This window comes from Crocuta crocuta, unplaced genomic scaffold (assembly GCF_008692635.1).
Source record: "Crocuta crocuta isolate KB4526 unplaced genomic scaffold, BGI_CrCroc_1.0 scaffold44, whole genome shotgun sequence".
Classification (NCBI taxonomy): Eukaryota; Metazoa; Chordata; class Mammalia; order Carnivora; family Hyaenidae; genus Crocuta; species Crocuta crocuta.
In genome coordinates, this window is record NW_027530179.1 from 5,538,313 (window position 1) to 5,563,252 (window position 24,940).

A 24,940-nucleotide genomic window follows, 5' to 3' on the forward strand; every position below is an offset into this window, starting at 1 on the left:
AGTGAGGAAGATGGGGAGGCGGTGGGTTTTCCCCCTTCCCCCGTGCTGTCGTCAGCGTCTGGATGCTAATGCCGCGCTCCCAGCTCGCCGCCAGTCGCTGGAGGGGCCTCCCCCGAGCCAGGGAGGGCCGGCCGGGTTACGTGGCCGCGAGCGGGCGCCCCCTGGCGCGGAAAAGGGAGAGGCGGCGGCGGCGGCGGNGCTCGGCGGCGGCCATCGGGCCACGGGCCGCGCGCCCCCACCTCCTGGAACCCGCCCTTCTGCCCAGCGGGAAAGGGAAGCCGAGGTTCGGACCACGTGGGGTCCCAGTGAACTTGCGGATGGGAGCCCAGTCTCCGCATTCATTTGTTATCTTGACCTTGTTTCTTTCCTAGAGAGCTTTCTTCACCTCTTTCTAGAGACTGAGCAGAGAGGAGCAGAATGGGAGTGCATGGGGCTGTTTCATTTCCCAGCTTACCCGCTGGCATCTGCTCCCCTACCTAAGAGCAGCTTATCCCCCTGCTTTCCTCCTTTGCGGTCAAGGGACCCGCCCTTTCTTGGGCCCGACGGACCCGTTTCTGCCACCACCTTCTCTCTCACGCACTCTCATCAGGCTGTGACTTCCTGGCTGCTGGATCTTTCTAAAACATTGCTTTGGTCAGGTTTGGTCTGGAATTTCGGCGAGTTTTCTGGTTTGAAAATCGCGTCAAAAGTCTTGCACTTTCTGCTCAGAAAAACCTTTGTTTTCCACCCTCCCGACCGAGGAGCGGATCCAGGCTTTGTGGGATCTAATGCAATTCTGGGAGACCTCTTTTAAAAAGGCGAAACCACACAAACTTGCTAGGGCGTTGGGAAGGGCTTGTGCAAGTGCGGGACCCTGAAGCTTAAGGTTCGTTGGTTTCGCCGCTTGTCGCGTCCACGCCCACCTACTGGTTCCGGAACTTCCGTGTGCTCAAATGAAGTCTGAAGGAACTTGTTTCAAGTGCAGAGTCACATAGCACAGCCTGGGATGAAGGCTTAGGATGCATTTTTAACAAGCTCTCCCATGATTCTGCTCTGATTCCGGAGGTAACATTTAATCAAGCTGGAAATGAGGTCCTGGTCACATCAGAGCCTCTCCTACTTTCCTTTCCACCACCTCCTACTGGCCATGGGTTGTGTTACAGCACTGGTGCTCAAAGTTTGGTGCGGTTCAGTCATCTGAAGAGCTCCTGAAGCAGCCTGACCTCCTACCGCGCTCTCAGAGGATTCTGGCACCCACCAAAGCTCGAGAGCCACCCAGGCTCCCTAGTTGTTCATCCTTTCTTTGCACAGGCAGTCTCCTGCTACTGCCCATTTCCACCCTGTGCCCGAGAAGGCTATGCCTCCTCTCCAGCTCCGATCCCTGTCCCACACTGAGGGATAGTCCTTCCCTTAATCTCACCTGTGTCACTCACTCATCTGGCCCTAATCACACATCCCTCCTTGCATGGGATTGAAGCTATTTTATGGCTATTCCATTCCTTTTCATGGAACCTTAGTGTTGGGTGGGTTCTTAGTCACCTAGCATGTGGCAGGGTGAATATGGGGGTGGCAAGGGCAGAGGAAAGGTACTGAGTCCTGAGGACCAGGCAGGGGCTTGGCCTTGACCAGCTTCTCGTCATCCACAGGGGAAGAGGCTGCTGGAGGTGACAGTCTCATCCACGACCGGGACCTGGCCTGGCTGCAGCAGGCAGATGGTGAGCAGTCCCCCTCCTACCCGCAAACTCCTCTGGGCTGTTAGATCCCCTGGACATGCCTGCCATCCATCCACACCTAGAAGGGACACTCCCCAGAGTTCCCTTCTCACCACACCCAGACTGTTGTCATTTCTCCCTTACAAGCCCCAGGTATCGAGGCTTAGTCTCTTCTTTCTTCCCAGTGGTGGTGGCAGAAGTGACCCAGCCGTCGTTGGGGGTAGGCTACGAGCTGGGCCGGGCCATGGCCCTCAATAAGCGAATCCTGTGCCTGTTCCGTCCACAGTCTGGCCGAGGTGAGCACTTCAAGCCTCAGATGGCCCCTCCTCTCACCCCAGCTTTCTGCGAACCCAGCCCTCAGGTCCTTCCCTGAGGGGCTCTGGGTACAGTGACTAGCCACAAAATGGGACAGGGAGGGGAGCGGAGAGGGGGGAGTATGGATGGGAGCCACCTTTACCTTCCTCCACCCTTCCCAGTGCTTTCAGCCATGATCCGGGGAGCGGCAGACGGCTCGAGGTTCCAGGTGTTAGACTATGAAGAGGGACAGGTGGAGGCCATACTGGATGGATACTTTGAGGCTGACCCTCCTCTAGCAGGCAGCTGTCAGCCCTGACCCAGCCGCTTGACTCAGCCCTGCGTTGTTACGTTCTTCTAATCCCAGACTCTGCCCTCATGCCCTTCCTGCCTCCTAGCCTCAGTTCCAAATTAAAAGGTATGTTTAAACTTCTAACTTTATGTCTATGTGAGTGGTGGGGCGGGGTCAGTCCTCAGTAATATCTTTTTCCTGCTCCATTTCACTTCAAAATGTAGAGAACATTAAACTTTCTGTCAATCCCCAAGAGAGGGTACTAGCTAATGCCTTCAGGCTCCTGCCTGGAACACTCAAGAGTATGGGAAGGCTGGGCGGGGGGGCGCGCAGAGCAGATGGCTGTTTCTCTGTCTCTGATGCCAGGCTGGGTCTGGGGCAAGCGGGCAGGCCTCCACCCGGCCCTGGACCATGTGGACCTCCATTTCCCTTTGTCAGTTTAGGTCCAGTGGGTCTGCTTTGGACCTTCTCTGAGAACACAGGAGTCTGGAGGTTCAAAAAAAAAAGTGAACTATGAGGAGGGCGGTGTGTAGAGGGAGCAGGGAGCTGACACTAGCCTTTGGGGATGCAGCTGTGTTAGCCTACTTCCAGAGAAGTATGTGAAAAAGTTTATTCAGTAAACAGAAGGTACTGCAGACACTGGGAATCGCTTCCCTCAACAATGGCGGGAAGGGGTGACTTCACCCCCTCGGCCCCCGTGACTGAGAGGTGGCTCCAGGTGTTCCTGCGTCCTGGCCCTCAGTCGTAGGCATCATCATCATCCTCGTCACCGAAGAAGAAAGTGTCTCGGTCCAGGTTCTCAGACTCCTCATCATAGGAGAAGCTATCATTGTCCAGCTCCTCATCAAACTCGTCCTGCTGCCACTCGGGCATATCATCCTCATCATCTTCCTCTTCCTCCTCCTCCTCATCCACCCCCAGCCCCGAGGAGCTCTGGGGCCTAGCGAGGGAGAGAGCCACACTCAGGCGCACACGAAGCCTAGCTTCCCCCGCTCCCCTGCCATGGCTCCGCCCACCCTACTCACTGACTGCCAGGCACGTTGGATCCTTTCGCCTCTCGAGTCTCTGATGACGGGCTCTGCAGACCCACCCGGAAGTCCTGGCAAGGAGACAGAGAGATGTGGCAAGTGGGAGAGTAGAGGACATTGGGCCTCTGCCCACCATTCCTTCAGGGAACATTCTCTGAGGGCCCACTCCCTCTACTCTAGGTGCCAGGCTCCGGGCAGGAATGCTCCCACCTCCTCTCCCTCCCTTACCCCAGGACTCCACAAACCAATGCCTTTGTGAAATGTAACTCAGGCAGTCTCCAGGGACACAGGCTGCGACGGTGACGGTGAGGCACACTGCCCCTATGCCTCAGGAGCTAGCAGTGCATGTTCGTGTCTTGTCTGCCCAAGTTACTTACCCGTCTGTAAGCTCCCTGCGGGCAGGACTCAGTTTAGATGCAACATCAGTGTATTAGAGCTGGGAAGAGCCTCAGAGACCCCTGACTCAGTGGATCCCAATCCCCTGGCCCCCACTCCTGGGATACTGAGTCCACATCTGAGAAGTATGATAAAGCTCCCCAAGTGATTCTGATAAGCATCTGGGCAAATACCCTTGATGGGGGCTGACTCCTACAGCACTCGCCAGGCCGCTGAGCAGGCAGGGTCCAACCGCACCCAGCAGGCTGGCCTAGGAGCTGGGCAGGCGCCCAAACATCCGTTTCACCCTCCCTGCCTTCCCTTTCGGATGCCCCCAGGGCAGGGGCTGCGCCGCCCACCTGGGTGGAATGCTGCAGGATAGCCAGCAGCCTCTCCTGGATCCTCCGCAGCAGCTCCAGGCCCGTGCTGAGGCAGTCCGCCCGCAGGAGGCGCAGGGACGAGGCCAGGTCTCGGCACCGCAGCAGCGTCTCCTCTGCAGAGGGGGCAGGGCACAGGGGCTCCCTCCCTTCTTTTGCTCCTTCCATTCCTTCCTTCAAACACCTACTGAACATCTACCAAGTTCTACCAACACCTACGAGGCACAGCCTAGACACCCATTCTCGGGGTGGGGGGCTACACTCTAGTGGAGGGGACAGATGGTAATCAAGCCGGCTGCGTGAAGCCCTCAGGCACCTGGTAGCATGTACCGCCTCCCTTCATACCTGAATTTTAAAAGGCCATAGATGTGCATCTGTAGGGCGGTGAAGAAGTAGGTGGAGGAAGAGGACAGAGCGCAGTGGGGAGCTGGGAGGGGGGTGTGGTTTCACCCACTGTTTGCCTGGACAGGCTGCTCGGAGCGGGGAGGTGGGCGGGAGATGGCAGTGAGCAAGCAGGGGGCCAGGCCTCACCCAGGAGGATCTGCAGCGCGTTGGTGTGCAGCTCCAGGTTCTCGGTCTGCTGCTCCACCACGTCCATGTGCTCTGTGTCCTGGTTGTAGAAGCTGTACACGCACGCGTAGGCCAGCACCTGCGGGAGCCCGGGTCAGCCCTTTCCTTGCTCCCTGCCGCCTCCCTCCCTCCGTCCAGGCAGGCTAGAGGAAAGCAGCCCGGCCCCCGGCCCCCCTGCAGCCCACACCACCACCACCTTGCGAGCCTGCTCCAGACCCCGGCAGGCGTCACTGAGGAAGGTGAAAGATTTGGGCGGGGGCACCTCGTGGATGGCAGACACGCGGTTCCGCAGGCTCACGGCGAACTCCTGTGCAGGGGAAGGCGGGTCGGCGCTGCTGCGGGCAGCCCTCCCCCAGCCAGCTGGGACGGCGCCCACCCAACTCGGATCTCTGGCCCCTGCCTGGCCGTCCACCCCAGCCCTCTGACCGTCTCACCGACACAGCCGTTTCCTCCCTGCTCACCCGGGCCTGGTGATGGAAAGTACACCTCTCGTTATAGTCCTGGAACCGCTTCTCCTGGCGAGCTGCTTTGCTGACCTGGTAAGGGCAGGTGGAGAGGGCTCTGGGGTGCTCTGCTGGGCAGGATGGGGTTAACACGCTAGGTACTAGCACAGAACCCCCAGCACCTGTAGGCTCGGGTGGCTTCTGTCTTCCGAGGAGCCTCTCCCGACAGCCGCTCAGCTGCTGGGGACGGCCAGGGCCCCGCAGCGGCACCCCATCCTGACGGCCCTTGGGCCTCCCCCCGGCCCCGGCCCTACCATGGCAGAGCAGTTGTAGTAGTCTTTGTGATTTGGCTTCCACGACTTGAGGCAGCGCCAGCAAAATCCATGGTTGCATTTGGCACAGGTCATGCTATGGAGGAAGCTGGCTGGTCAAAGGGCTGCTGGCTGGGGCCGCCCCAGGGACACTAAGGGCCTGGATGCCCCACAGGACAGGCCCCTGCCCCCCCCCCCCCCCCCACCCCCCTGNAAAGCTGGGGAGGGGTGCCTGGGGGCTCAGTCGGTTGGGCTTCTGACTTGGGCCCAGGTCATGATCTCTTGGTTTGTGAGTTCCAATCCCTCAGCATCAGTTCTCTGCTGTCAGTGCAGAGCCCGCTTTGGAGCCTCTGTTCCCCTCTGCCCTCCCCTCCTTGCGCATGCACACTCTCTCAAAAATGAATAAACATTAAAGAAAATAAAAATTAAAAAAACAAAAGCAGGGGAAGGAGCATTAAGATGCAGGAGTCACTGGGGGTGCCTGGGGGGCTCAGCTGGATAAGCGCCCAACTCTTGATTTCAGCTCAGGTCATGATCTCATGGTTCATGCATCTGGCTCTGCACTGACCAGACCCCCGCTCCCAGCTTGGGATTCTCTCTTTCTCTCGCTCTTTGCCCCTTTCCTGTGTGCGCTGTCTCAAAATAAATTAAAAAAAAAAAAAAAAAAGATGCTGGAGTCACTGGAGGGGACCTCCTTTGCTCAGCTCTCAGGTCAGCCCCATGGCCCCTCCCTGCCACCAGGCTCCCACCTCCTCCCATGCCCTCTGACCCCGCCAATGCCCACAGTACCCCCTCTTACTGCAGACACCCCTCGTTCTTCTCAATGGGAGCCTGGCAGCTGGGACAGCGCTTGGAGATGAGCTTGGCCAGGTGCTTGCTCTGAGCCTCCACGCTCATGCCATCATAGTAGCCGCCATCGTCGACCCACTGGGACATGTGGCCACAGCTGGCAGGATAGTGTGCCTAGGGCAGGAGGGGAGGACACGGCTGAGCTCTGACCAAGGGTGGCACTGCGAGAGAGTGAGGGAGGGAGGGCACAAGTAGAGGACTACAGGAGGAGGGACAGAGCTCAACCAGGTAGCGGAGTGTGAGGACGAGGCACAGACCCTGTGTGTGTGTGTGCGTGTGTGTGGCAGAGAGGGGTGCTGGCAGGGGAGAGCTATAGGCCTTGCTCAGGGGCAGGGCTGGGCAGGCACCCACCTCGGGGAAGCTACAGTTGAAGCAGGAGGCCCAGCCGCACTTAGAGCAGGTGGTCCCACAGCCCAGGCCCTGGCGGCACAGGATGCGGTCACAGCCCTGGGGGTTGGTGCACCACGTCAGGTTGGAGCAGCTCTCCACATAGCCACGCAGGAGGGCCTTCTCGTACTGTGGGGACACAGGTGCCACTAGGTAAGGGCATGGCTCTCTAGGATGCCACACCTCCAGACCCCCCCCAAACACACACCCTGCATGTGGGCCCACTCCTGGGGCCTGCCCCTCTGGCTGCACACTGCAGCCTCTGTGGAGGAGGGACTACCTTGGAGATGATGTCCGGGGAGGAGACAATGGCCCGAATGAAGGCTCCGGTGGGCTGTGCAGGGCAGTCGGCAATGGGGCAGGTGCAGTTCAGTACAAGGTTCTGCTCAATCCGAGTTGTCAGATACTCATTCCAGCAAGACTGGAGGGAAAGGGAGAGGCTGCTTACGGACAGTAGGGGACCAGCATAGGAGGACAGTGTCCTGGCCTGACAATTAACCTAGTACCCCCTCCTGACTATGGAAGGCCAGAGACAAGCCTGCTTCTGGAGCAACCTCAAGGCTGACCCTAATCTTTCTGGCTTCTATGCGTTTTCCTGGGATTGGCCCAGATCACAGTTGCCTTTGAGGACGTGCAGGCCAGGGTAGTGGCCTCATTTTCATTATTGTTGGGATGGACACATGGAGGGAATGGATAAGAGAATCAAGACAAAGGAGATGATTCAAGTTCTGAGAAAGATCTGGAGAGAGCAAGAAGGCCAGAGAAGGAGGCCTGGGATAGAGGGCCTAGTCCCCCCTGGATGGCTGCCCTTGGACACTGCAAATGCTGCTGTAGCCTCTCCTCCCAACTCCATCTGCTCCCCTAGCTCCTCAGTGCTCCCATCTCCATCTCCCCAGACTCGGCCTTTCCTCCACAAAACAGCCTCACCCACTGCACCGCCCCCAGTCCTGGTCACCGGTGTCGGAACCCTCACATCCCTTGGATTCTCTGCTAGCTCCCACGTCACTGCGCCACCCTAAACCAGGCCCTTATCCCCTCACCCCTAAACTACTGCAGGGGCCTGTCCCCATAGATGGTCTTATCCAGATCCCTCCCCCATGCAATCCACTTGGTTTATGCGTGATCAGCAGCCTGAGCATCCTAAAATATTCCCATTAATGACTCCCTTCCGTCACACTGCCGACTGCAGGGCTTTCGGAGATGATGCATCCAGCCCCCGAGAGTGTGTGTGCATCCGTGTATCGGGGGTACCAAAGCTCTAGCATAAACGGAAAGCACCTTACTGGACTAGTTTTACTCAAAGAAAGATTACTAAATAAAACCAAACCCTTGTTATAGTGAAACAAACCCAGATAAGTTAGGAAGTTGAATGCAGATTTCCTGCATTTTTTGAGAGAAAGCAGAAAAATGCTCCAAATTCAGGCTGCACATTTGCAGGTACACGTGCGCAACAAGGTCCCTAATGGCGACATGCAACAAAGGCTGGCAGCTGGGTTTGGAGCCCATCCCACTCCCCTACAGAGCCCCTCTGCTGTCGGCTTGCTCTAGCTTCTGTTGTCCCCCCTGCCCAGCCCACCAGGAATGCAGTCTCCGTCCAGCCTGCACTCCCCTCCCATGCCTCCCAACCCCACCTGTCACTCAAGGCTCACACAACAGCTCCAAACCCAGGCCTTCCCTTGAGTTCTCTTGCATTTCACTGGGCCACTCAGCTGTGACTTATACATACAGAGGTTCCTCCTTGGCTGGGACATCTCCAATTGTCCTGATTTTCTGTCTCCCTGTCGCTCCAGCTGTACGGCGGGATCTGTACAGCTCAGCACTCTGGGCCTGCTTCTCTCTCCCTCTGCCGGATGCCGGCCAGCCTCTCTACTTAATTCAAAATTCCCCTGTCCACGGGGCGCCTGGGTGGCTTAGTCGGTTAAGTGTCCGACTTTCGCTTAGGTCACGATCTCACGGTTCGTGGGTTAGAGCCCCGCGTCGGGCTCTGTGCTGACTGCCAGCTCAGAGCCTGGAGCCTGTTTCAGTCTGTGACTCCCTCTCTCTCTGACCCTCCCCTGCTCACGCTGTCTCTCTCTCTCTCCTAGAAATAAAACATTAAAAAAAAAAAGTCCCCTGCCCAATCCCACACAGTTGTCCAACAAGAAGCCCAAACTTCACATGATCAGAATAGACTGAATTTCTCCTCAAAAGCCTGCCCTCCACACCCAGCCCCCGCATCTTGCTCAATTCAGTAGATCTCATGACACATCTCATCCACCCAGATGCTCAGGTCAAAAACTCAGGAAGCACCCTTGATTCCTCTATCCTAAGCCCCCACATCGGCTCCACCAAGCCCTGTCAGTTCTGCCTCCTGATGTGCCCCAGTCCGTCCCCTTCTCTCTTCACTGCTAACGCTGGGCCAGACACCCACCACTTCCTGCCTCTTTGTACAACAGTGTCCCAATGGGTGTCCTTGCTTCTACACTTGATCTGCCCCAGTCTTTCTTTGACATGCAGTGATCTTTTCAAAAACGTAAATCAGATTCCATTACTCCCCTGCTTAACCCCACTGTGGCTTTCCATAAAGTCAAGCACACTGTCTGCCAATCCCAACCCAACTGGGCCCATCTCCCTCTCAAATCTTTCCTTCCATGGTCCCACCACGTCACTGTGCTTTAGCCACCAGGCTCAGCTTCTTTGCAATTGTTGTCCCCTCTGTCTGCTACATTCTTCCCTTAGACAGTCACCTCTTCAAGGATGGCCTTCCCTGGCCTCCCCAATCTAAAGTCCCTGACAGGTACTCTCCCCCAACTCCTCACCTCAGTCACTTCCTATGACGTGACTGTATGATTGTATTTCCTTCCCCTCACTTGTCATAAGAGCATGAGGGAGGGCCCTGAAGCAAGACTACCAAAGTCCAAATCCTGACCTTGGGCAGGTGACCTCTTCTCCAGGCCCCTCCGTCTGTCGCCAGCAAAATGGGTACAGTAAAAATACCTACCTCATGCAACTCTCATGGGAATTAAGCAAGAAAATGCATATATAGCAGCAGAACGGCCCAGAATGCGTCCCCCACAAATATTAGCTGCTGATATTATTAGCTCTTGGGTCATTTCTTGCTTGGATTTCTCCACCTCCTCATACAGCACCCGGTGCTGTGCACACAGTGAGTTCGTGACAAGTATTAGTTGAATGAAAAAGTGAAAGTGAGAAGGAAATCATTAAGAAACAGGGAAAAGGGAGCACAGGCAACCATGTGAGAAGAGTAACTTGAAGCGGAGCAAAAGGGAAGGAGAAAAAGTGCACGTACACATACATGCCAGTGCACGTCCCAGATCACCCACCACCAGGGAGACGCTGTTGGGAGAGGCAGCTAGATTCCTGGCAACAAGCGCGCTCATCCTGCTAAGTTGATGTGTTTGGGCTTGGCGTCAGTTCTAAGAGCTGTGAGGCAGGGAACATGGGATACTCAGTGCTCTGGTCCCCTGCGCCTCGGCCCCTCTCCCCCGCCACTGCAGACAAGTCGCTCCCCCATCCACAGCCTGCTGGGCTCAGCTATACAATAGCAAGGCCTAGCTTCCCATAATTCCCTTGACTTCTGTGCTATTCTCTGGTTTACATCATTTCTTTTCATTTTTCTGTTAAATGAGAATATATGCTAAGTAATGATGTTCTGAGGTAAAGGGACTTGAATGATGATAAAGGAAACATAAACCTATAGTCATCACCAATGTAGTAACACTTCTCATTTATGAAGTGCCTGGATGTATATTTTACATATACGTGTGTGCTACCAACCAACCTACCTACCTACCCACCTACCTATCTATCGATCTATCTATTTATTGTCCTCAAACCTGGCTGAACACTGGAGTCACCTGAGTTTTTAAAACTCCATGCCTGGGTTTCACCTCCTGAGATTCCGATTTAACAGTGTGAGCATGAGGATTTGTTAAAAGCGCCCAGTGATTACAATATGCCACTGGCATACTTTAGCGTATTATCAGCATATTCATCTATTAAAATTTTGACACCAGCGAAGTTTTAGAGCCACTGATAGATCTCAGTGAATCCCAACAACCACGACTCTTCAGAGTGTTGTGGCTGGCAGGGTAGTGCCACTTTCAGATGACAAAACCAGTTTCAGAGGAACGAAGGGCCCTGTCCGACCCTGCCCAGGTTAGGAAATGGCAGTGCTGGGCTCGAAGCCCAGTGTTCACGAGGAATTGGGTCAGGCTGGAGAGCCAGGGGCAGGGGAGGGGCAGGCAGGGCCTCACCTTACAGCAGTAGTGCATGCAGCAGAGACAGGGCAAGTCATCGTCGGGCTCCAGGGGGCTGACACACACAGGGCAATGGTCGGGGCGTGCGGGGGCTGCCTGGGCCTGGGGCACACACAGCCCAGCCGCCAGCATCAGTGGCTCAGGGTTATCACTGTAGCTCTGCAGCAGCTGCTCGGCACCCCAGTGGCAATGAGCCAAAAGGTGCTGAGCCACATCTGGCTCTAGGTTCAGTGTCTCTTGCACCTGCCGCACCGTCTGCTCCATCAAGCCTTCTACTTCCTGGGGGCTCATGGTGCGGCCAGCAGGCAGCTGCAGGGATGCCAGGGCAGCCACAGCTTCTGGGCTTGAGGAAAGAGGAGATTCAGCGATCAATATCCCTGCTCTGCTCATCTACTAAATGAACCCCACCACGGCCCCCAGCCCCCCACTTGTGCGTGCCTGCTTGCACCTGCCTAACCAGCCTAAGGGTAGCCGCCCAAGCCAACTGTCAGAGCTGCTTTCCACAGAAGCAAGTGCCGAGCGGGGCTGGCTGTCATGTTGATTTCTAACACTCCAGGAATCTGGTGGGCAGGCACCAGGATGCTAACTGACCCACAGTGGATGGGATAATCCCACCATAAGCCCCACCTAAAACACCAGCAACAGGTCTGGTGAGAAACTGGAGTCTGCAGCCTTACCACTCAAAGTATGCTCGGCGGCACTAGTGACTGGCAGGGGAGCTCTACTGAGTCAGGACCTGCATTTTACTCAGATGCCCAGGTGACGTGCATGCAAGTGAGAAAGATTCCTTGAAAGAACTCACTTCACACACAGTGCAGGCAGCAGGCATAAAAGTTGTGCCATAACGACTTCCAGTGAGCTGGAGGTGACGTGACAAGCTTTAGGGGTGTCCGCTAATTAGGGGTATCCTATGGCAAATTCCTCTGTAGAACAGGCTTCTTGAAAACTAGACTTTGTAGGTTACATTGAGCAGAGTGCGTCATGAGCACTCAATGCACAGTTGTATATCGTATTTTTGCTCAGTATGACAGGAGCTTATGTGTCTGGGTCCCTTGCCCAAGGGCTGACTCTAGGAGAATGGGGACAGCAGGGCCCCTGATTAGGAAGGCAAAGAAGGGGGTGACAGTGCTGGCAGGCAGAATGAGGACTTGCAAAGCAGGAGAAATGACAGAGGCAGGGAAAAAGGGTTATACAAAGACAGAAATGAAGTGCTTTTCCACAAAAGAGCCTGGCATTGGCACTAAAACTCCCGTGTCACTGCAGTGCCATCGGTCCCTGGGAGCTGAGACCTCCCTGCTGGCTTGGAGCCCTTGCAGGAGGGGGAACGGGGCTGGGGACAGCTACCTAGGCTTGGAGGTCTTGGTGGTCCGGCTGCCGCAGAAGGGGACCTCTGCCTGACCCCGGCAAGGCCCCGTAGGCTCTGGGGTGGCGCACAGCAGGACCTGGGGCCGGTCGTCACGCCGTTCCACGTAGCCCTGGCCCACGAGGTGCAGGATGCAAGAAAGGACGTCTGTACTGGTACACGCCACGCCCCCTACAACAGAGCGGCCCAGGCTCGCAGGGGGATTTGGCCCCTTCTGCCAGGCCTCCAGCACCTGGATGGGAGGAGAGGGAACAGGCAGGCCACGTTTACCCAGGGACGCCACCTGCCTGGGTTCAGTGCTCTGCGCTTTCACTTACTAGCTGTGTGACTATGGATATGTTACTAACTCTCATGCCCCATCTCTCTTACCCGTCAAACGAGAATAAGAGTAAAGAATAATAGTAACACCGCCACCATCACCACCCCCATTAAACTGCTGTGCAGATTAAATGACCTAATTGTGCAAACTCTTAGAATAGGACCTAGAGCATGGCAAGAGCAAGAAACAAGACTCTTGGGTCTTGTTTCTACCTGCTGTCTACCAAACTGCCCTGTCAGGAACAGAAAGCCTGGATGGAAATGTCACCCTACAAGGTCTCGTACTGACAGAGTTTGCCTTCCCTTGTGATGATCCCTGGCTCCAAGCCCCAACCCTGCATGTGACTCCCTCCCTCCCCTAACTTCACAGTCCCCCCACCTACCAGACAAACCAGCTGATCAATATGGAGGCCCTTTTCCCCATGGGCTTTGAGAATACGGACAATAAGACAGCTCAAGAGGTTCCTCTTCTGTTCCAGAGTTCGGCCCTCATCCTTCTCTACATTCAGGTATGTCTGGGGAGGTATCAGCCACAGGGCTTCCCCACAGCGCTGGGGCTCAGGCGCCCGAAGACGCAGCACACCTGGAACTCATTCCCAGTCAGCACCCGAGGAGGGGAAGGGAGAGGTGAGGGGGGGCAGCCCCATTCTCAGTCCCTACCACACGACCGCCATGAAAGCCCCACCCTACGGGAGCAGAGGCACAGGCCAGCCTCCAGTGACCTACCCCTGTGTGGAAAGTCCTGACCCTCATTCAGGGTCAAAGGGCCATTCTCAGCGGTGAGGGGCAGAAGAGCCTGGAGCAGTAGCTCTGGGGTGAGGTCAGAATTCTTCAGCAAGGTCTCTACAGACACCTCCTGGTGAGGAGAAACAGAGCCAGTCAGGAGTAGAGAACCAGGGGTGGGGGAAGGATGGAAGAAGGAACAGAGTTAAGGAGGAGAAGAGTGACAGACAGGAGAAGAGAAGACAGAGAGAGGCTAAGGAGCTGAGGCACCTCCGTCTGATTGAAATGCAACAGCAGCCACATCTGCACAGTAGACACGTGCAGGGTCTGGTCCCCAAACCGCAGCTCAGCCCGGCCCAGCCATGTCCACTGCAGTCGCCGATGCGGTCCCATGTCCAGGACTGGATGATTCTGACCTGGGAAAGTGCCGAGAAGAGGAGAGATAAAGAGCAGGGGAAATAAGGGGGTTAGAGGCTGAGGCAAGGGTGTACCATGAGTCAAGCTTTGTACTTGCCAATCTGTGTGGGGAAGAGGGCCCCACAGAAGTGACTTGCCAAGCTTCCAGAGCTCCGCCTCCTCTGGGTCTGCCCCCACCCTCCTGCAAGCTACACATATCTGGTACCCTGTGCCTCGCCCTACGCCAGGCAGGCTCCATGGAAGAAACACCAGAAAGAAGAGACCTGAGGTTTGTCCTCAAGTTGCTGACAGTTTTAAAGACCCACTAGGCTGCATCCCTTCCTCCTCCTGTGTCACAGCTCAGGCAAGACGAGCCTGGACATTCGTTGGTACTAGAAAGCAAGGATGCTGCCAAAGGCAGAGAATATCAAAAGGAGCCAGTCCATAAGGTGCTCTCTGGCCAAAGATGGGACAATTAGAACATCAAAAAAATAATACCTGTGCTTCACAGAGACACGTGAGATATCTTAAAACCCACGAGTTCATAATGACATCTTTTTTTTTTTTTTTTTTAAAGACCTCATTGTTTATCTTTGGAGAATACTAGAGAACATTATTTTGAAAACCGGTTAAAAATAAGAAGGAGGGAGGAGGAGAGAATCAAGCCTTTCCTGTATAAACTGGACTTCAGGGTAACCAAAAAGTCACTGAGAGGGTTTCTCTTTATAGAGAAAACATTCCAGCTCAGCTAAGAAGAAGGAATGGCAAGACTAGAATGGCGCTAGCTTGTAACCCTTAATGAAATGACAGAGCTGGGCAGTGGGAATGAACGACTGCCTAGTGGAAAGCTGACAGGAGACTATGTAGAAAGTACAGACCACACTTGCAACACTCAAATCACGGATCTGTGTTCACATCACACAGACAGGCAGATGGAACACACCTCCTGGTAGAAGCACACAATACCACCTACCAAGAGTTCTCGCCCAAGAAATCAGACCCAAGTCAGAATAAACTTCTACATCTAAGTAACTGTTTTCAGGAAATGAAAGAGATAGAGGAACATGCTAGAGGACACCATGTGGATATGGTCAGCGAAATATGGCTTGGAGACAACTCTATGTGGGAAATAATGCAGTTCCCTCCACAATTACAAGGGGGCAAAAAAGGAAAGTAGAACTGGTAGATTAATGGAGACGGAAGATAGAACTCAATCAAATGCAAGGGTCAAAGGGCCATTCTCAATAAATGGGCTTTCTTTGGGTTCTCAGTAAAGAAAAAACTAATTTTGAAAACTTGAGAAAATGGGAGGAATATGAACACTTCACTGTTTGATATTAAGGATTGTTATTAATTTCTCAAAGATTGATCATTGTAGTGCCTTTGCTTTTAAAGGATTTTTTTAATGTTTATTTTTAAATTTTTTTTATTTTTGAGAGAGAGAGAGAGAGAGAGAGAGAGAGAGAGAGAGAGCGAGCGAGCAGGGAGGGTCAGAGAGAGAGGGAGATACAGAATCTGAAGACAGGCTCCAGGCTCTAAGCTAGCTGTCAACATAGAGCCCGATGCGGGGCTCAAACCCCCAAACCATGAGATCATGACCTGAGCCGAAGTCGGACACTGAACCGACTGAGCCACCCAGGCACCCCTGCCTTTGCTTTTAAAAAGAGAGTCTCTGGGATGCCTGGGTGGTTCAGTTGATGGAGCATCTCTGACTCTTTAATTTTGGCTCAGGTCGTGATCTTACTGCTCGGCTCGTAGGTTTGAGCCCCATGTTGGGCTCTGTGTTGCCAGAGCCAGCTTAGGATTTCTTTCGGTCTCTCTCTGCCCCTCCCCCACTTGTTCTCTCTCTCTGAATAAACTTTGAAAAAATATTTAATTGGTAACTTTAAAAAAGGAGAGAATCCTTATCTTTTAAATTTGAGAGCTGGGGAAAGTGGGTGGAAGTACAGAAGAAATGGGATTGGCCAGGAATTGACCCATGTTGGTACATTGGAGTCTGTTCTGCCCACTTCTGTGTATGTCTGAAATTTATTATAACGGGGCGCCTGGGTGGCTCAGTCTGGTTAAGTGTCCGACTTTGGCTCAGGTCATGATCTCACGGTTTGTGGGTTCGACCCCTGCATCAGGATCTGTGCTGACAGCTCAGCTCAGAGCCTGGAGCCTGCTTCAAATTCTGTATCTCCCTCACTCTCTGACCCTCCCCTGCTCAGACTGTGTCTCTCTCTCTCACAAATAAATAAAAAACATTAAAAAAAATTTTTTTTAAAGTTTATTATAATAAAAAATTTTTTTCATTAGGGTGAAGGTAAACCATTCTCAAATAGAAACTGATAAGAGTTTTCTATTAATACTCCCTCAATGAAGAGACTTCTAAAGGATGTAGTTTAGGGAGGAGACTGAACTCAGAAGGATCAAGCTGCAAAAGGATGAGTGATGGAAACAACCAGTATGATAACAAATCTAAACACCAACTGAATAATGATAATAATAATAATGACTTTTGGGAAGTAAAAAAAGAGAATTCTAAGATATCAAACAATAGTAACGAGTAGAATGGGAGTGAGAGCTGGAGTTAGATTTTCTCTGGTCCTCTTATTGCGCAGGCACAAGTCAAACATACAGGTTAAAAACATAAGGGTAACTGGGGCACCTGGGTGGCTCAGTCGGATAAGTGTTTGACTTTGGCTCAGGTCATGATCTCATGGTTCGTGGGTTCGAGCCTCGCATCGGGCTCTGTGCTGACAGCTAGCTCAGAGCTGGAGCCTGTTTCAGATTCTGTGTCTCCCTCCCTCTCTGACCCTTCCCTGCTCATGCTGTCTCTTTCTCTCTCTCAGAAATAAATAAAACATTAAAAATTTTTTTAATTTTTAAGAAAAACATAAGGGTAAATCAACTATAGAAATAGAATGTGGGACTTCCAAAACTGGTAGACACAAGAAAGGAATTTAAAAAATAATACAAAAGAAGAGGGGAAAAATGCACAAAAGCCCAGGGTAGAAACATATCTGCAAAGGTGTTCAATTTACTATTCACCTTTTAACTGTATATATGTCTATATATTCTTTTCTATATATGAAATACCTAAAATTTCAAATTATAAGAAGAGTAAACTGAAATGTAAGAGGTTAGCAATAAAAGCCAAATATATCATTACTCATAATCACTATAAAGTTAGAGGCTAATAAAATTGACAACTCAAAAGGAGAGATTGTTAGGTTAAATAAAAAACAAATTCTAGGTATTTGTAAGACACATGCCTAAAATAAGAGTATGGCAAAGTTAAAAGTGAATGATACTGGGGGAAATTCTGATAAGAGCAGAATACAAGCATGGTTTGTATCTCCCCAACAGACTGCTTATTACTAGTCACAAGGGAAAAAATACTAACTATGCAGTGAGAAATCAAACAACCTCTTGACCAGATTGTCAAAATTCACATCACAAAAAAGAAGCAAATGGAAACAAGTATGCTTCCAAACGAAACATGTGGAGAAGAACATACTATCACTTACTTAGGATTCTGGCCTGGAATGCATAACCTGAATCTAATTATGAGGAAATATACAAACTTAAAATGAAAGTTTAGAAAAATTTAATTTTATTTTAAAAATATTTATTTATTTATTTTGAGAAAGAGAGAGAGAGACAAAGTGTGTGAGCAGGGGTGGAAGAGAGAGAATCCCAAGTAGGCTCCACGCTATCAGTGCAGAGCCTGACATATGGCTCCATCTCACAAACCGTGAGATCATGACCTGAGCCAAAATCAAAAGATTGACATTTAAACAACTCAGCCACCCAGATGCCCCTAGAAAATTTTAAATGACCATATTCTCCAAAGGCGTCAATGTCATGAAAGGCTAAGGAATTGTTCCAAATTAAGGAGACTAGAGATACCACAACGAAACATAATAGATGATCCTAGACTGGATGTTGTCTTGGACTAGAAAATAAAAGACATTATAGAGTCGACAAAATTGGAATGTGGAAGGTAGATTAAAGTATTACACCAATGTTAAAATTTTGAAACTGATAAATGAATGATTATTATATAAGAGAACACCATGATTCTTAGGAAATATATATCAAAGTATTTAGAGGCAAAGGGCCAGCATATATGCAATTTACTCACAGTGGTTTGGGGGAAATAAAGGATATGTGTGTGTGTGTGTGTGTGTACATACAAATACACATCTTACAAATGTATACATACACAAAGAGCAAATGATAAAAGCAAATGGGGGAAAATGTTAACAAAAGGTGAACTTGGATAAAGAGTATATGAGTGTTCTTTGTATTATTTTCTGTAAATTTGAAGTTATTTCCAATTTAAAAATTTTAAGTAAGAGGATAACTGAATTGTCCACCTAAAATAATTAAAATGGAGCGGGCACCTGGCTGGCTTAGTCGGTGGAACACATGACTCTTGATCTTAGGGTTGGGAGTTTGAGTCCTACGTTGGGTGTAGGGATTACTTAAAAAATAAAATCTTGGGGCGCCTGGGTGGCTCAGTCAGTTAAGCGTCTGAATTTGGCTTAGGTCATGATCCCATGGTTTGTGGGTTCAGGCCCCACATCGGGCTCTGTGCTTACAGCTCAGAGCCTGAAGCCTGCTTCTGATTCTGTGTCTCCCTCTGCCCCTCTCCTGCTTGCGCATTGTCTCTCAAAAATAAATAAAAAACACTAAAAACTTTTAAAAAATAATAAACAAAATCTTAAAAAATGGTTAAAATGGCAAATTTAATACTATTCATATTTCACCACAGTAAAAGAAACCTAAAAGAATTATCAATCCCTCTTTAAAAAGTAAAAGGATAGAAAGAGATATTCTGGAAAACCACTAACCAAAGAAAGCTAGTATATTATTAATACCAGATAAAAATAACCTTTGAGAGAAAAAGCTTTACTAGAAAGAAAGGAGGTCATTTCATAATAATAAAGTTGAGGGGCACCTGGGTGGCTCAGGTGGTTAAGCATACAACTTTTGATTTTGGCTCAGGTCATGATCTCATGGTTCATGGGACTGAGTCCCGCATCGGGCTCTCCGCTGATAGCAAGGAGTCTGCTAGGGATGTCTCTCTCCCTCTCTCTCTGCCCTTCCCCTGCTCTCTCTCTCTCTCAAAATAAGTAAGTAAGCTTTAAAAAAAAGCTTAATTAACTATGAAGATTCTAAACCTGCATAGTCCATTATGGTAGCCACATGTGGCTATTTAAGCTGGCTAAGGTAAATAAAATTAAACATTCAATTCTTTAGTTGTACTAGTTACATTTCAATGGCCACAAATGGCCATCATACCAAACAGTGCAGAAAAGAACTTTTCCATCAGTGCAGAAACTTCTACTGGATGGCACCGTCAAATAATTTAAAACTTTTATCTAATAGCATAGTAAAAAAATATATAAAGTGGGGTGCCTGGGTGGCTCAGTTGGTTAAGCATCTGACTCTTGACCTCAGCTCAGGTCTTGATCTCAGGGTCATGAGTTCATGCTCCATGTGGGGCTCCATGCTGGCGTGAAGCCAACTTAAAAATAGATAGATAGATAGATAGATAGATAGATAGATAGATAGATAGATAGGTAGGTAGGTAGCAAAACTGACCTGATGAGAAGTTTAAAAATTCACTATCATGATAGATCTTAATATACCTCTCTCAGTAATAGATCAAGCAGACAAAAATGAGTAAGGTTTGTAAGATTTGAACAATGTAATTAAAAAAGTCAATTTAATGGAATAAGAATAAGCCTATAGCCAGCAGCTGAAGAATACACATTCTTCTTAATTACACATGGACTATTTAGAAAATGTGATCATCTACTAGGCCATAAAGGAAGTCTCAACAGATTGCAAAGACTCTGAATCAAGAAATCAGGTTCTTCGGCCGCAATGGAATGAGGGTCAAAGTCTAAAACAAAAAGACAACTAAGCAAAGAAAAACTGGTTTGGGAATTTGAAAATATGCTTTTAAAAAGAATAGATGGGGCACCTGGGTGGCTCAGTCAGTTAAGCGTCCGACTTCGGCTCAGGTCATGATCTCATGGTTCATGGGTTCGAGCCTCGCGTCAGGCTCTGTGCTGACAGCTCAGAGCCTGGAGCTTGTTTCAGATACTGTGTCTCCTTCTCTCTCTGAGCCACCCCTGCTCACGCTGTCTCCCTCTCTCTCTCTCTCTCTCTCTCTCTCAGAAATAAATAAAACATTAAAAAAAATTTTTTTAATTAAAAAAAATGAATAGACTGAAGTAGAAATAATAATGGAAATTAGAAAATTCTTAGAACTAAAACATACTAAATACTAACATACTACATAATAAAAACTCAGGCAACATCCTAAATGTCCATCAACAGCAGAAAGGGTAAATATATTCATACAATGGAAATGAACCAGTAACACAAAGAAAAAAGTAAATGATAACAACTGAAAGCCTGGATAGCTCTCACAGACACAAGGCTGACTGAAAGAAACTGGACACAGCAGAATACATACCCTATCATTCCACTTATATGATGTTCAAATACAGGCAAACATCTATGGTGATAGGAGGCAGAAGGTTTCACTTGGAAGAGGATACTAACTACAAAGGGACATACATGAAGAAGTCTTCCCAGGTGCAGGAAATGCTCTGGGGGGTGGTCATGGGAGCGTATAAGTATATACAATTCATCAGTCATAGTTAAGATTTGTGTACTGTACTAAAAACTGAGTATACCACAATAAAAACAAATCTAAAAAAATCCAGAAACCAAAACACAGAATGCGGCTAAAGCAATATTGAGAGGGAAATGAATAGCCTTAAGTGTTTTCACTTGGAAAGAAGCCTGAAAAGACTAAAAATTGAGTAAGCATGCAACTTGAAGTTAGAAAAACAGAAGAAATTCATACAAAAGTGAGAGCAACGATGAGAGAATGAGAGATACTAATAAAGATCTAACCCACTTTTTCACCTTTCTCTAGGCCCACCTGTCCCTAGAGACCATTTTTCTTCATATCTACAAATTTCTGTCCGCAGCTCTCTCCTCCTCCTCTCTTGCCACCCCAAATCTCACCCCAATCTCCAATTGCCTGTCCCTATCTCCTCACTCTGGCTGTAGAAATTGGAGAAGCGGTCAAGGGCATCACAGAATTCAGTGGGAAGGCACTTTCTGGGATGGTACAGGTAGCAGAGTGGGGAGACCGGCCAGCAGCGTGGTGACAGGACCAGTATGGAAACTGTTGGACTTGAATCTTCAATAAATAGTTCTTTCTCAGCCTCCTCTTCCTCTGCTTCCTCCTGAGAGACAGAAGGATTTCAAGGGCTCTTGGGTTCCCTTCTTTGGTCTAGCCTTTTGCTCTCCTAATTCTCCCTCTCATTTCCCTTGCTCCTACCTCTTCTTCTTCCAGGCCCTGTTCCTCCTCATTCTCCTGCTCCAAGAGCAGCTTGTCGAGCCGCCGGAGCTGGAAGAGGTGGAATTGGCGCTGCAGCTCCTCGGACGCGCTCAGGCTCCGCAGCATCTGCTGGGGGAGGCGGTTGGGGAAGCAGAGGCCTATCTGCTCCAGCACAGCCCCCTCCAGCCAGCTCGAGCCCAAGCTCAGGAGACGGTCTGCCATGTAGTGCCTGCAGGGGTCATACATGGGCCAGGCCAAGCCTCAGTGTGGGCCCTCCGCCCTGCCTCCCCTCTTTCTCCCCGCTCCCTTTCCACCAGTGCCACGGCCATCCCTCTCTCTATTTTAGTCCCTCCTCCAGCATCTTCTCTCCAAGCCTCAAATCTTCACCCTCTCTAGACTCTAGGTCTCCCCTCCCCTACCTCTCCGACCTGCACTCACTGGTAGAAGTGCTCAAAAGTGGTAGCCAGCTCCAGGCCAGAAAGGACCATGATGGGTTCCAGGTGCCGCTGAAGCCGCCCCAGCATTTCCACTCCAGGGGCTCCACCAACCAGGCCACCCTGGATCTGCTGGTCGATGTGCCTGGCAAACTGCTCACTTATCTGGGGGCAATGGAAAGGGCACGGGCCAACCGTGAAGAGGGAGTGGAGCAGGAGAATGGGCAGTGAGAGGAGGTGAGAGGCAGAGAAAGAGGCCAGCTCGCAGCGGTGCCCGGGAGGCCAGAGGTACTCACGTGAGCAGCGGTGAGGAAGGACTGCTGTAGCAACGCGCCGGAGAAGCCACTGCGCAGAGCCAGCGTGAAGGCCGCCCGAGGCCCAAAGAGCTCTGAACCTGCTCTCTGCAAGTGCTCATAGAGTTTACAGTATCGAGGCACAAAGTCGGGGCCCCTCCAGGCTGCAGCCAGGAACCTGCTGACCTGAGAAGAGACGAGAAACACCATAAAAGGTGCGGTCCCATATGCAATAGCTGAGCAGCCCCGCCCCGCCTCCCCCTGCAGCTCCCTTCCACTCACCTGCTCCTGTACCACGCTCAGCCAGCACTGGGTTATGTTCTTCAGACTGCTGCTTGGAAGAACTGGTGAAGGCCTGGGGCTCCGATCCCGGCCCTTACTGTTCTTGCTGACTGTGGAGACAGAGGGCAGAGGAGGGGGTTCCTTCTCGGACTCTGAGTGAATCTAGGGGATCTGGGGTACTGACCCCTGGAAAGGCGCACACAGAGCAGTCAGGAAGAGTAGGATCCAAGGAGGGGGAAGGAGCCAGGTATCACCACCGGCCAGATTCTCAGCTCAACAGGCCATGGCTGGGACTTACGAGGCCGAGTGGATGGCTCCGGAGAAGGCCCAGGCGGAGGCTCTACGTGTACCAGCAAGTGACAAAGGCGACGAACTCGAGAGGCAAAGGATGCTGCTCGACTCAGGGGGTTCTGAGAGCTCTCCCTTTGCTCTAAGTACTGGTCCAGCAGCCAGCCCAGGGAGCTCACGCCTTCCGCATCTAAAAGAAGACAGGTCAGAAACAGGCGATGGGAAATAGGAGAGGAAAGAAGATGGGAAGGAGGGGAGAAAAGGTCCAGTTATACAAAAGGCCTTGGGGGGAGGGCAGCCAGGTCGAGCCCTCCCCTCACCAAGGCTTACTTCAGTGAGAGTCTAGGGGTATGCTAACAGGTTGGGGGTGGGGTGGAGGAGAAGATTCAAATACCCAGCAGTCCCTGGGGCAGGAAGGAGAGGAGCACTGAGGTGACAGGCCTTCAGGGAGAAAGACAGGGACTAAGATAACCAAGAGCATTAACTCAGGTGATCCCTGGGAACAGTTACGAGGAACTGGTTAGTGGGGCCAGGGGTCGGCATGGTTACCGGGGGAGGTGATGTTCTGCACCAGGGGGCTGACCAGGGCCTCCCAGCAGGTCTTGCCCAGGGCTTGGGCGGCCTCATCGTCAGGGAGGAAGCGATCAGCAAAATTCTGCTCGTGGCGCAAAACCCTGTTCAGTCTGGGAACAAGGCGTGTGTGGTCAGGTATTTATGGCACGGCTCTCGGAGGCCTCCACTAAAGTGCAGTCAGCTCCCAGTCTCACCATGCTCGGTCCCCTAACCAGCTCAAGGCCATCAGCAAGTGCTTCCCACCTGTGCTCACCCTCCCCTCCTGTCCCGGCTGCTGCCTTACCTTCCAGACTTCTGCGGGAGTCTCCTACCGCCTACTTCTTAGCAGTCTCCTCCTGCTCCCTGCTCGTCTCCCCGCTCCCCTCAGCCCCGCCACTGCCTGGCCCACCCACCTGGGACAGAGCTGGAGGAGGCGCCTGCGGTCCTCCGCTATGTCCTGGCTCCAGGCTTGCGCCCGGATGGTGTAGAAGAGACGGGTACGGCGACACAGCTGCTCCCGGAATAGTGGCCAGAAAGTGGGCTTAGGGCCCAGCACCTCCACACCTCGAACCCGGGTGTCGATGCCACCCTGTAACATGCACACACCTATCTGTCACCTAAGCCACCCAGCCACCAAGGGTTACCAAAAAAAGCCAGGCCTCATGCCCTGAGTTCTCTCTGAGGTACCTGAGACATTCTTGCATCTCTGGAACTCAACAGGCTTCTGGGCCATCCCCAAGCAGGTGCGTGGCCTGAGCCTGGCCCCCCAGTGCTGGGGAACACACTACCCCATGCATACTATCCCGTGACTCCCAGCCCAGCTTCGTCCCTCACCCTACCTGCTGGCAGCGCTTGATGCGGATCTGAATGATGGGCCAGAAGCGGTTCAGGTTCTCCAGGAGGATCACCCTGCTGGCAGAGGGCATCACGTTCACCTGATGGGGCAGGGAGGAGAGAGAACTGTCACCTCTGGAAGTGGGGTCCAAAGGACTGCTGACAGCAGCCAAGTCTGGTGATGGTGCGTGGCCTTTACTTCTGCCCTGAGCCCGCAAACCCGCATGAATCTGCTTTCCGAACTCTGCTCTCACTGCTTATGAGGCAATGCCTGCCTGGGGGAAGGAATATGGAGTAAGGTCAAGGTGGGGGAGGGCTCCAGGGTCCCCACCGTGTTGAGCTCTGTGCTGATGCAGCTGGCACTGTCACCCCCAAACACCACCACTCTGGCTGGCATGTAACTTGAGTCCTCACTGGCCACGAGCAACGTCAGCTGCCTGGGAGAAGAGAAAACAATCAGTTAGAACAGGGGCCCTGGTCACCCTCCTACACTGTTGGTGGGAATATAAACTAGTGCAGCCCCTCTGTAAACAGTGCAGAGGTTCCTCAAAAAATTAACAATAGAACTCCCCTCTGACCCAGCAATAGCACTTCTAGGAATTTACCCAAGGGATACAGGGGTGCTGATGCATAGGGGCACATGGACCCCAATGTTCATAGCAGCACTCTCGACAATAGCCAAAACATGGAAAGAGCCTAAGTGTCCATCAACGGACGAATGGATCAAGAAGATGTGGTTTATCTATATGATGGAATACTACATGACAATGAGAAAGAACGAAATCTGGACATTTGTAGCAACATGGATAGAACTCGAGGGTGTTATGCTGAGCGAAATAAGTCAGGCAGAGAAGGACAAATAACATGTTTGCATGTATAGGAAGATTAGGAGGAACTTAACAGAGGACCATGGGGGAGAAGAAGGGGAATATAGTGGGGCAGAGGGAGGGAGGCAAACCATGAGAGATTCTTGAATGCAGAGAACAAACTGAGGGCTGATGGGGGTGGGGNAACTATTAAAAAAAAAAGAACAGGGGCCCTGGTCTTTGTTCAAAATGACTCCAACCTACCACTTCCTCCTCAGACTCCTGTCCCTCTGCTGCCTCAAACATCAATGTTCCCCAGACCCTCTGCTCTCCTCTTATCTTTCCCCAAAAGGACTTTTTCCTTCAAAATGACTTTATTTAAAACCATAGTTTCAGGCAAAAACCGAATACCCTAATT

The 24,940-nt window shown here is 51.4% G+C and overlaps 2 protein-coding genes across 3 annotated transcripts in view; one reads left to right on the forward strand and one right to left on the reverse strand.

The window, feature by feature from the left end:
- Positions 1 to 2,421, forward strand: part of DNPH1 (2'-deoxynucleoside 5'-phosphate N-hydrolase 1) — a 2,585-nt gene extending 164 nt beyond the window's left edge. The window contains exons 2-6 of the mRNA XM_077764818.1: positions 56 to 283; positions 1,032 to 1,044; positions 1,626 to 1,694; positions 1,877 to 1,987; positions 2,168 to 2,421. Of these exons, the coding sequence (XP_077620944.1) occupies positions 56 to 283; positions 1,032 to 1,044; positions 1,626 to 1,694; positions 1,877 to 1,987; positions 2,168 to 2,304 (558 nt within the window). The 3' untranslated portion in view covers positions 2,305 to 2,421. The remainder of the gene's footprint in view (positions 1 to 55; positions 284 to 1,031; positions 1,045 to 1,625; positions 1,695 to 1,876; positions 1,988 to 2,167) is intronic.
- Positions 2,422 to 2,873: 452 nt separating this feature from the next.
- Positions 2,874 to 24,940, reverse strand: part of CUL9 (cullin 9) — a 36,510-nt gene continuing 14,443 nt past the window's right edge. For both annotated transcript variants that reach the window (XM_077764922.1, XM_077764921.1), the window contains exons 16-40: positions 24,048 to 24,153; positions 23,722 to 23,817; positions 23,296 to 23,471; positions 22,880 to 23,013; positions 22,341 to 22,520; positions 22,043 to 22,152; positions 21,764 to 21,946; positions 21,472 to 21,632; positions 21,034 to 21,262; positions 20,749 to 20,938; positions 13,551 to 13,696; positions 13,284 to 13,413; positions 12,941 to 13,140; positions 12,221 to 12,471; positions 10,874 to 11,219; positions 6,898 to 7,038; positions 6,582 to 6,746; positions 6,181 to 6,344; positions 5,385 to 5,478; positions 5,089 to 5,163; positions 4,824 to 4,934; positions 4,589 to 4,706; positions 4,040 to 4,173; positions 3,303 to 3,376; positions 2,874 to 3,217 (exon numbers count right to left, since the gene is read on the reverse strand). In XM_077764922.1, the coding sequence (XP_077621048.1) occupies positions 3,016 to 3,217; positions 3,303 to 3,376; positions 4,040 to 4,173; positions 4,589 to 4,706; positions 4,824 to 4,934; positions 5,089 to 5,163; positions 5,385 to 5,478; positions 6,181 to 6,344; positions 6,582 to 6,746; positions 6,898 to 7,038; positions 10,874 to 11,219; positions 12,221 to 12,471; positions 12,941 to 13,140; positions 13,284 to 13,413; positions 13,551 to 13,696; positions 20,749 to 20,938; positions 21,034 to 21,262; positions 21,472 to 21,632; positions 21,764 to 21,946; positions 22,043 to 22,152; positions 22,341 to 22,520; positions 22,880 to 23,013; positions 23,296 to 23,471; positions 23,722 to 23,817; positions 24,048 to 24,153 (3,916 nt within the window). In that variant the 3' untranslated portion in view covers positions 2,874 to 3,015. The remainder of the gene's footprint in view (positions 3,218 to 3,302; positions 3,377 to 4,039; positions 4,174 to 4,588; positions 4,707 to 4,823; positions 4,935 to 5,088; positions 5,164 to 5,384; positions 5,479 to 6,180; positions 6,345 to 6,581; positions 6,747 to 6,897; positions 7,039 to 10,873; positions 11,220 to 12,220; positions 12,472 to 12,940; positions 13,141 to 13,283; positions 13,414 to 13,550; positions 13,697 to 20,748; positions 20,939 to 21,033; positions 21,263 to 21,471; positions 21,633 to 21,763; positions 21,947 to 22,042; positions 22,153 to 22,340; positions 22,521 to 22,879; positions 23,014 to 23,295; positions 23,472 to 23,721; positions 23,818 to 24,047; positions 24,154 to 24,940) is intronic.